This window comes from Cheilinus undulatus, linkage group 24 (assembly GCF_018320785.1).
Source record: "Cheilinus undulatus linkage group 24, ASM1832078v1, whole genome shotgun sequence".
Taxonomy (NCBI): Eukaryota; Metazoa; Chordata; class Actinopteri; order Labriformes; family Labridae; genus Cheilinus; species Cheilinus undulatus.
Genome location: NC_054888.1, coordinates 12,456,431 through 12,467,325, shown reverse-complemented (window position 1 = coordinate 12,467,325; position 10,895 = coordinate 12,456,431). Strand labels below are relative to the sequence as shown.

At 37.3% G+C, this 10,895-nt stretch overlaps 1 protein-coding gene across 1 annotated transcript; it reads right to left on the bottom strand.

Annotated features, from left to right (window-relative positions):
• Positions 1-3,654: 3,654 nt before the first annotated feature.
• On the bottom strand, positions 3,655-10,660 carry LOC121506345. The gene is made up of 6 exons (XM_041782117.1): positions 10,367-10,660; positions 9,963-10,051; positions 9,394-9,735; positions 9,167-9,283; positions 8,613-8,689; positions 3,655-5,296 (listed from the first exon to the last, which is right to left on the bottom strand). Exons 1-6 carry the CDS (start codon positions 10,392-10,394, stop codon positions 5,218-5,220), a joined length of 732 nt encoding a protein of 243 aa, XP_041638051.1. The 5' UTR covers positions 10,395-10,660; the 3' UTR covers positions 3,655-5,217.
• Positions 10,661-10,895: the final 235 nt, after the last annotated feature.

Sequence of the window (10,895 nt, the reverse complement as noted above, 5' to 3'; positions counted from 1 at the left end):
TCTTGACATTCTGCCTCTTTTTTTTCCCACATTTTTGTCACTTTAGCCATTTTTGGCCCCTTTTAACCAATTTTCACTACATAGGCCAAGCAACTGTGGCACTTTTTGCAACTTGTGATCAATTTTTGTAGCTTTTTAACAGTTTTTACCAGCCATTTTTGCCATTCTTCTACTTTCTTTGTGGCTTTATCCTTTTTTCAAAAAATTTCTTTTAACCCATTTTTGCCACTCTTCAGCCACTTTTCACCACTTATTTCTGCCACTTTGAACCCATTTTTGCCTTTATTTTGCAATTATATAGTTATTTTTCCTCCTAAAGATATTACAATTCCTTTTTTTCTGATAATCTTACATTTGTACACATAGGCTATGGTCCAAGTGTGCAATCGGTAATCAGTCAGCCTACTTGAGCTGTAGCAAGCTTGCTTATTAACATAATGAACTCAGTTTAGTTGCCATGCATGCTTATGCATCTTTCTGCTAGGCTTGTTAATCACGTAAACTCAAAAGCAATCTTTATATACTGTATATACAACTGTTTTTTCCCATATAGTTTATGCTACGAAAAACACCTGAAATGATAAGAGACATGACACTGGGTTTCACTGACTGAACTTTTCTATTGTCTTGTTTTTTTTTTTTGTTGTTTTTTTTTTTTTTTTTTTGTAATTTTTGTCCTTGGAAGTACATTTTCTCAATTTTCATGGCTCTACTGATTGAGCTGGAAGCATGTCCAAAGACTTTTGTTTTCCCTGTAAGGCAATAACTCACTGAAATGACCTGCTTCTTCTCCTCAGAAGACCTTTTCTAGGAATCACGTTCAAAGCGAGCAGACACCCACTGTGTTATTGTAAAAGTTAAGTGGAGCTTCAGAAGCAAAAACACTTTGGCAGGAATGTGATCAGACCACTGCAGATGAATGGCAGCACTTAGAGAAGATATAACGGGTGACTGACTTGTTCTAAATCACTGAAAAAGACTGAGATAACATCATGAAAAGCACCTGTGAAAGCTTGCATCAATATGCAGGTGAGATAGAAGCACTTCAGTTCAAACTGCCTGCAAGTGAAAGCATTTTTATGCTTTTTATGCTTCGTCTGCAAACTCCAACAACCAGCAAAACAAACACCTATCATGCATGCAACAGCTCTTTTTGAACATCTTTACGACCTCTCTGCCAACCTCTGCAATCAAATACTTGATCTACATTAGTAAGAGACGAGGAATTTACAACGCAGTATCTCATGAAGTGCAGGTCAGCTAGTTCTGCCTCCACAAAACAAACATGGGCAGCGAGCCAGAGGAGGTGCAAGCAACTGTACAGTTAACCTACAAGAGATGGAGATCACTGTTAATTGCAGGTATGCAAAGCAGTCACTGTGTCTGACAGATCGGAAATTACAGGTTGTCGTGTTCTATTCTGCATCTGTTGCAACCTGCGTGTAGCTTCAGGGTAAAGATTTACAGCTTGGCACTCATGGTAGAAATAAACCTCTTGGAGAAACATCATTCTGCAACACACTCCGTTACTTTCTCTCTGTACTAGATGGTGCTGCAGCAGCACAGCTTGCAAGCATTGCACTGCTTCTGCTCAAAATGAAAATGTTGCACATAGAAATAACAAGCTCAGCCGTTCTACAGAGCAGTCAGAGGATGGGAGAGCTTACAAAGCGTTTGTGGTGGTGCATTAATTCATCAAAAAGCCAAAATAAGGAGAGAAGGGAGAGGAGGGACAGACACATTTGTTTTCTACTGTCTGTTAATGCAAATTGGACTAGGGGGTGAATGATTGTCTAGAACCACTAAATATAACACTTAAGCTTAGTCTATAGGAATCGTCTTTCAAAACTGGATGCCAATTATTCTGTCAAGTGTCTCTAAAAGCTGTAAAACATCTTTAAATCTGGTATGCATACATCTACTTAAATAAATTGCTTTTCCCCCACATGTTCTGTGGTCAAATTTGTTCAAACTCCCCCTCTGTAGTCTCTGTTTCAGCAGCCAAGTATATTCTGGAGTGATGTTTGATGCCTAAGTGGAGTATCCAAATGTGTCACAGCCAAATTAAGTAATTCCCTAATTAGCTCGGCTTAATAGGCTTGGACTGGGAGGATATGAGTGGCAATAATCTAAAGAGTTTCTCTCTCTGAGTGGAAATCCAATGTGCATTACAGCTGACAAAGCAAAAAACTAAAGGGGAAAATATGCCACAGATCTGTTGGACCGTGGTGTCGAAGAAGATATTTGAGGCACTTTGCAGCACGTTTCACACACCTAACTCCCGTGTTTTGTAGTGAGCGTGTGTTTTGACATTTTGAGAGCTTAGCGACATGAGAATACAAAGCAGAGAGCTGTCAGGCTGACAATGAGCTAATGAGGTCAGCAAACAGAGAAGTGCTGCAGCACAGCAGGCTGGATGATGCACCTTTAAGGAAATGGCCCACTAAACTATAAGCTGTTAATTGTGAAAGTAAAACTGTCCAAGCTTCAGCACTCACATATTCATACTGATTCAAGTAAGAGTTATACGAACTACTCCTTTAACTTTCCGAAAAATTTAATATGGGATACTTGTTATTAAATGTGAAATAGTTGGGTAAAATTGTTAGAAATATTAATTTCTGATGGCTTAATTGTGATGTATAAGGTAGAGGTGTAACTTGGAAAACTAAGATCATCACGCAAAAACACAAAATAAAAAAGTTGCAGATAATAGATAACTAGAGCAGTTTTTGCACCTGCACTCAAGAAAAGTTCTTAAAATTTCAGGCAGACTGCCCCTGAAATCTTCCTTGAACTTTTTTAGATCTTAATTGATTTTAAAAACATGGGTGACTACAGACAGAGAACTATTTTTCAGTGGGTCACAGATGTTTGCTAGAAAAAAATATGTGACAGAGAGTCTATTGTGTGCTTTTATTTTGAAGAATAAGTCTCTGTCTCTTTTACATCTTGTTCCATATCAAGTCCAAACTGCCCCATTTTTCATTAAAAATATTTGGTTAAAGTAGAATTTTTCAAAAATATAGGTTGTGATTTGTCAGACCTCTTTAAATTAAAGAAATTAGAATTAAAACTGTTTAATTAAAGAAATTGCAATATTAATGTGTTCACTAAAGCACCAAAGAAGGAGAAAACAACCGCAACATTTAGCCCTTTGTCATGCATAAAGGTACCAGACATTGATAAAGGCTGGTGGGAGCCACAGACTGATTTAATTCTTGGTTATTGATTAGTAATAGCAATGCCAAAGTATCTCCTGTGTTATCTTGTTTAATATTAAAATGGAGAAGTGCCTTATCATCAAACAGCGCTTACTATGATTGGGATTGTAGGGGCGCATTCTTTTTGTCCGCCTGCAGCAATGTCAAAACTGCCCAAGATCTGTGTTGGGTCCTGCTCCCAATGCAGCAATCTAGACCAACAATTTCACAGTAATATTGCACACACAAGGTCTCACAGAAACTTGTATGATTAAAGCCAGTAGGAGGATGATTGAACTCCTGAAGTGGCTATCCTATGCTCCTAGCAGATCGAGGCTATTCCTGTCAGACAGGAGGTGTGGAGTGGTCTCAGGAGGCAGGAATTCATGTAAAAAGAGAACAAAGAAACACAGTCGGGTAACATGACAACATTTAATTGTGTATTTTTTTTTTACATCTCACAGCTACAAACTCACACGAACATTTACAAGAGGGCTGGCAGGACATATTCCTGGAAAAGCAAAAGTAAAAATTTCGGATCTTTACATTCACCCAGGCAGCTCAGCCCAGAAATACAAAAAAAAGAGTTTTGTGCATGTGTAAAAAGCACCAAAAAAAGACAAAAAAAAGGGATTGTAATATAACATTATGTAATAGAATTCCCAATTCACGGGAATTCTAAACGTCTCAGATAGACAATTTTCAGCTGAATTTTGCAACATGATATGAACAGATTAGAAATCCAAACATGCAACACGTGGGTACAGAATTCCTTAGCTGGCACTTATCAATACATTTTTTTTTACTTCCTTTTAACTGTGATTGTGACGAATTTCTGGTTGTGTCTTCTCCAGATTTTGAGCTTTTATGTGCTGATCTTGAGGTAAAAATGCTGTTTTTCCTCTTAATTTTTTGAGATCTATAGAAAATTATTTGTAATCACAGGCAAATTTACGTCATTATTTTGAGATATAGAGATAATAAAACTGAAATCTCAAGAAAAACAGAAATGTAGTCATTATAACAGGCAAAATGAGTAAATAAAATGTGTTAATGAAGGATTCAACATGTGGGTGCTGGTTTTAATGTTTAATTTGCTACAGCTTAGAATAAAGTCGATGAACATGGGAATTTTGCAACATTTGTGTGCATTTTCATAGCTCTACCAGGCTTTGAATGCACAGTTCAGTGCTTTCTCATTGTTATTATATAATAGTCCCAATGACGTAAAGAGATGAGCACAATTCAGAGTGATAAAACGCTGGAATTATGAGAATGCACTTGATATTATGACTTTCAAATCGTCAGGGATTGTTTGAATACTCTCTTGATTGCACTAATTTTCTGAAAAGGCAGATTTTTGCTGTTTAATTAGTCGTGAGCTATGGCTGAAGTAGCACAGTCACGCCCTTGTTAGCCGGCAGTGGGCCTGTCACCTCGCGGACCATCATGCGACCCAGTGAAGCGGCAGCTGGAACAACGTGTACCAAAACAACATCAACACAGCGACAGTTGGAGACACTTGGCTTTTGTTGAGCGCGGGTCACTGTATTTGGACACTGACTGGACAAACCGATTCAATGTCAACGCTCGACCTAAAATCCCATCCCACGCCCTGCTGACTTTGTCTCTGATTTAATGAAACACTCGTCCAAGCTGTCATATTATCACAGGAACTCAATTAAAGTGTTAAAAAGCAATTACAGAACCACTTCTTCACGTTTTTCTTTCATAAACATTGAACTTTGAATGAATAACTCTGATCTACAGTACGGATATCAAACTACACTTCCACAGTCAAGGTGACGGATTTGTGAGAAAGTTGAGCAGACACAGTTGAACATTTTCTGGACACTGCTGCCCCCACTTGTTCACCAACAGGAACTACAGCTATTCTTCTTTGAACTGACAGGCCCCTAACAACTCCAGGTCTACATTTAGTCCTGATATATAACACGGCTCATAAAACACATTTACACTAACCTGACACTTAAGTTTAATGATCAACAACTACTCAGTACTGTGATGACTCCATCTTGAGCTCATCAAGCTGCTGACACAAGATCTTGATTACAGGCTCTTCAGATAGTTGTCTGGGAAAAGCAGATACAGTAGAGTTAAACACTGAGGACATTCTGTTACAGCAAAACAAAAAGATGTATTAATTACAAAAAAACATCAGCAGTATTTGCTATAAACATTCCTAGGAAAATGACTTTTTTTAAGTTATTGGTGTCCTTAAAAGTAAAAAAATTTTTACACATGGCAATGTCTGTGTCTGAGTAAGTGCCTAAGTGATTGATCCTAATTGATAAGCCATAGAATACAGAGGTTTGTTTGCTTGTACTGAATGCTAGCAGAGATGGCTGCCTCCACTGTTAACTAGAGCCATACATATAGGGCCAGATTTACTAAGATCCCGATTTGCATGTACTGATTTGCGTGCACACTCTAGGATTTTGCGTTTGGGGTTGGACCGCAGTTTGCGGGTGATTTACAAAGAGTGAATGCGCAAAATGAAATTCGACCTTACAGAATTAGAGGAGTTGATGGATGAAGCCAATAAACACTTAAACGAGCTACAGCAAAGAAGCCCTCGGGGAGTCGGGGAGAAGAAAAGAGTTTTCCCTGTTGGATTATACTTCCTGGATTTGAGTGAGATCGTCTTGTTTTTGTATTTTTTTTGCCTGGTATACCACTAATTAGTGGTCGATCACATATTTTTTTGGTTTTTGCTGTGTAGATTTATTCTGTTTTTTTCTGGGGAGACTGGTGGATTGACTTTTGCCTTTGCGTTTACGTGACTCACAGACATTTAAAAAAGACTTAAAAGACACTTGAAAACTGATTGGGTAAGGACGAGGTTGCTGTTTTCGTTAGATTTGGACTTTTAGGATATTATGAAATTATAAAGACTGAGGTAAATCTTTAGTTTTGTTGTAACCTACTTTCATTTAAGTCTACACATGACGTGTGCTTATGTTATGGGGAGATGTTAATTAAATGGGAAGCGCTTTAAACTTATTACGTTCTCTTTAGAGATTTATTGAATATATTTGTTCAGAATTGTTGTTTATTGCATTTTGATATATTCTTTACTTTAAAAAGTTTCTATTTTCCTTAAAAATCCCCCCTTGTGTGTGTTTAATGCTAGCTTGAAAAGTTTAGTGTTAGAACCTCACACAGAACATCAGAAAAACAGGATTGGGAGATCCCAGCTGTGATAGCTACCTACACTTGAATGACCCAGATGCAAAAAAATGTAAACTTGCAAGGAGTTTTGTCATTGCAGGTATTGCGTGACTCCTTCTCGTGGCTGGCTCCAAATCCGCCCTGAGTTCCTCCAACAGCTCCAAAATGGCAAGGTTGGATAGGCGATATGTTTTAATGACTGTGTCCTCATTCATTCCAAAAATGTTCACACGAGGGTGAAAAATGTCCTCTCTGCATCATCTTTCATCGTTTCAGTGTCTCCTTCTTGCCACAATAACCGCAGCCATATGTGCGCACTTACACGTACAAACAGTTTGCACCTCCCTTTGAGACGTGTTAAATATAGATGCAGTTTCTATGAGCAAAATAGCTTTCAGTTTGATAAATCGCTTTGCGAGTGCTAAAATAATATATTTACATTTTCTCCTCCCAGTACACGCACAGTTGCATGCCCCATATTGCATAATCATTGCGGCAAACATACTAACTGGATGCAGCTGTGCACCTTTGAAAGATGCAACCCTTAGCGTGCACTGTTAGTAAATCAGTTTTTACTTTTTTTATGTGTGCAATGAGTTTGCACACGTTTTTATACACGCAAACCTTTAGTAGATCTGGCCCATAGAGTTACTCTATGGGCAAGGTTTACTTGTGCTGAAAGCACTCTAATGGCTGTTCCACTGCTCTAAATACTCAGATATAGCTTTAGCACTGTCACACAATTCAGGTAAAGAAACATTATAACTTCTGCCATTTTAAAATCACATTAAGTCATACTGCAATCTAAATTTCAGTTAATTGCCCAGCCTTAGTAGCTACTGAGGAGTTGTTAAGTAAAATCCAACCTTTCTTATTGGCAGTAGCAACATGAAAATATGGCTCTCCAACAAGGTTTTTCAAATAAAGTTACACTTATAAATAAAGTAAAATACAACAGCTGTTGTGAGATGTGGTGTGGATTCATTCTCTCTCTATGTGCTACTGTGTAGTCAACAGAGGTTGAAAAAGCATTGCACTCAAGTAAAACAATAGTTTCTCTGGTTAAATGTAAGCAACAGTAAAATTATTGATTTCAAAATCTACTTAAAAAGTGCAAGTACACAAAAAACCACATAATTACAGTAATTTAAGGGAATGTATGTTACTTTCCACCTCTGCACACAGCATTAACTAGTAAAATTCATCAATAAAATCAAAATATAAGGGCACAGCAAAGCAAGTCAACGCCAGATGATAACTTAAGCACTGCAGAAGAGGAGCAGTTCATTGAATTCACCTCAGATCCAACAATGTGGTTGCAGTTAAAGTTTAAGACATTGCATTTCAGATTGGAGTGAAAAATTAGTACCCCCTGCTTGGCAAGGGAGCTCTGATAACACTCATCCCTTTTGCAACATCCTACCAGTGTGAGATGTTTTTCTGCTGTTGCCTAAATCATACAAAATCCAGATCAAAGCTGGACATTGAAAATGATCTGAGGCTGGCCGTCTCGACGCTACACTCAAGTCCTTTAAAGGTCTGGAGCATCAAATAAGCCCACAGCCAATTCTGAAATTATTTCAGGACTTTAAGTATAAATCTTTAAGATTTTCTGTTAGTCTTTATCTTCAGTCTGATTTTAAAACTCTGTTTGAGTTGATCATTATCATTTCTGCAAAATTATGAGGCTTTACATAGTGTTCAATTATTTAAAAATAGGAATTTGGAGAAAAAAAGGTAACTGACAATGTGGCTGTCGTATGTTTACATATTTTGACATATTAATTTGTATGGTGAAGGGTTGGGGGGGCTGAAAATGTTTTCATCTGCCGAAGGGGGGCACACACAAAAAAGTTAGGGAACCACTGCCATATGGTAGTGCAGTTTTTTTTATTTAAGAGTCTTCAATTCAAAACAAGAAGTAAACAGCGAATATGTGCAGAGGTATGTAACACATCTGGTCTCATTTTTCATTTTTTTGTTATGTTCTGTTTGAGTGCCTCCTGGTAGTGGAATTTACACACTGTGTTTTAAATAAATGAAAAGCTACGAAATTTGTTGCAGTTTTGTCCTGAAAAGCAAAAAAAAAAAAAAAAAAAAAATCAATATGCTTCCCTAACCGTTTACTTTGCTTCTTCAGGAAATATGAGCTAATGTAGAAATTTCCACATCCACACCTGCAAAAAGTTTCTTTTTGTATCATTAAAATCATCTTACCTGAAAACTTCCTGTGCTCTGCTCATCTGGTATGGGAAGCGCCGCCTCAGAATAGCTTCCAAGTCCCTTTTCTTGATCTGAGGTGTCAAACAAAACTCACATTAGCAAACTAAACAATCATTTTCACCTTAAGTTTTATGTCTTAATTGCCAGTTTTATGTTGTGAAATTATTCTGGATTATTGTATTGCATTTATATAAAACAGAAAATTAGTTAAAATAAAGTTATTTATTGTTATGACAAAACAAGTGCACCTTTATTTTTTGTAATCTATATCTTTCAGTAGAAAAATTGAAATTCAAGCTGCATTGTTCCAATAAAACTGTCAAAATATATTTCATTCACAAACAACTTTATATTTCAACTAGAAAATATACACTTATTGAGGTTTCTCAATTATTTTCTGGTTATTTTATATGCCTGGTATTTTTCAATGTTTGAGGACAGTCTGCACCAACTGAGTAGTTATTTGGTCAAGAAAAGTCATCTTCAGATTTGTGAATGATGCAAATTGCGGGACAGTTTAATAAATTCAGAGCTTCTGTTTTACACACCTCTATCTTTTTCTTTAACTCGTCAAGGTTTCTTGACTCCCGTCCCAAGCACTCCTTACGACGCTCTGTAACCTTCCTTATTTTCAAAATCTCCTTGTTCAAAACATCAATCTCATCCTGGAGTAAAATAAGAGCAAATTAGATCATTATGGTATCAACCTGTGAATGAAGGAGTAAGTGTATTGGACTAAACATTGTCTGATTTGTCCAATAAAATGCTTCTTTACCATCTCCATACGGATTTCCTTCAGAGGCTGCATCTGGATCAGCAACCTCCTATGCCGGTCCATGTCCAACTGTGTCTGAATTACTGCACGTCGGTGAGCCACTCTGAGATCATCAATTCTGTCACTGCATCTTTTTATCTTTGCCTGGGCAATGCGAATCTCTGCTTCACTCTTTAAGATAGGCGACCTGATGTTGCAGTTATCCTCGTAGATGAATTTATAGACAAATGTCAGTTTGTCTATGTCTTTCTCCAGGCACCGGAGTTGTATGATTTCCCATGTGTTGTCTCTCAGGTTCTGCTGTGCTTGCCTCACAGTTTTCTCAGCATCCATGAGAGCTGACTGGAAAATATGATATCATTTTTATGATTTAAACTTTGCATTTGTGTGTGATTTCCTGTATTTCAGTTATGAAAAGGAATTGTAACAGTATTTAGAATTTGCAAACATACTAATTACACCTCTGCTTTGTGCTTTGCAGTGATATTAACAAGCCATCTTTCTAAACAATAATATGAAGTTAAAATGGAAGGGAAATGTGTATGTGTTTTCGAGGAATAAAAGTAAACCTTGAAGGCCACAGTCTGGGCATGAACATGATGACGAACATCCGTAATGGCTTTAGTGAGTGAAAAGTCAGGCTGTCCCACCTCTGTACCTGAGGGACAAAAATTAAAAGTTTATTACTTCTACATAACACAAACATTTGTTGCCAATGAATGAAACTTAGACTACCTCCAGCTGTGAAAATCGAATTGTATTTAATAGGCTAGCTGAAAACATTTGAGAAATAACTAACCCATAAGAATTTAATGAAGGTTAACTTAAAACTTCACACAAAAATCGTCAGACAAAACAAGTGAAGAGTGGGCCAACACTAGCATCATTAAAACCTATCTGGCGTTACTTTTAAACTCTAATGACAATTCAATCCGTTCGGCTGGCTATAACAATCAACAAATTTTCAACCTACCATCTTTCATTGCGCGGTAGTAAGCCATTTTGAATACAATTAACTGCTTGTATCAAGCTAGGCTATTAACCCGTAATAACGCAAAAACGTACGTTTTGCGCCAACGTTTGCTTTCAGAACTAAATTACTGATTTTAAACTTCAGAGCAACGGAAGACGATACGAATTACCAGATACTTCAGTGGCCGAATAAAAAAGAAAAAATAAATTTGTGTTTGAGCGTCGAAGTTTGTGAAATTTGACTTCAGAGACAAATTTTCATCGCGTTTAGGCGTCCGTTACAGCGAAACTACAATTTCCACATGTCCTGCCTCTGCTTTTTTCTTCTTCTTCTCTAGGTTTACGGCGGTTTGCAACCAACCTGTACAGGTGCATATCGCCACCTATTGTACATGAGTGTGCAACTGTAAGGTGACATACCTCAGGTTACATTCTAAAGTCGTACTAAATAACAATGAAAGAATATGACAGTTATTCTCCGCTCCAATCCTGTCTTTTAGAAAGACTAAAAGAGCAGTCTCTCATTTTAT

What these genes read in the sequence shown, in the direction of transcription:
- LOC121506345 (XM_041782117.1), bottom strand. Translation starts at nt 10,394, where the DNA reads ATGGCTTACTACCGCGCAATGAAAGATG. An exon ending in AGTTAAAGAAAAAGATAGAG is followed by an intron (nt 8,690 to 9,166) that starts GTGTGTAAAACA and finishes TTGACACCTCAG; the next exon opens with ATCAAGAAAAGGGACTTGGA. An exon ending in AGAGCACAGGAAGTTTTCAG is followed by an intron (nt 5,297 to 8,612) that starts GTAAGATGATTT and finishes TGCTTTTCCCAG; the next exon opens with ACAACTATCTGAAGAGCCTG.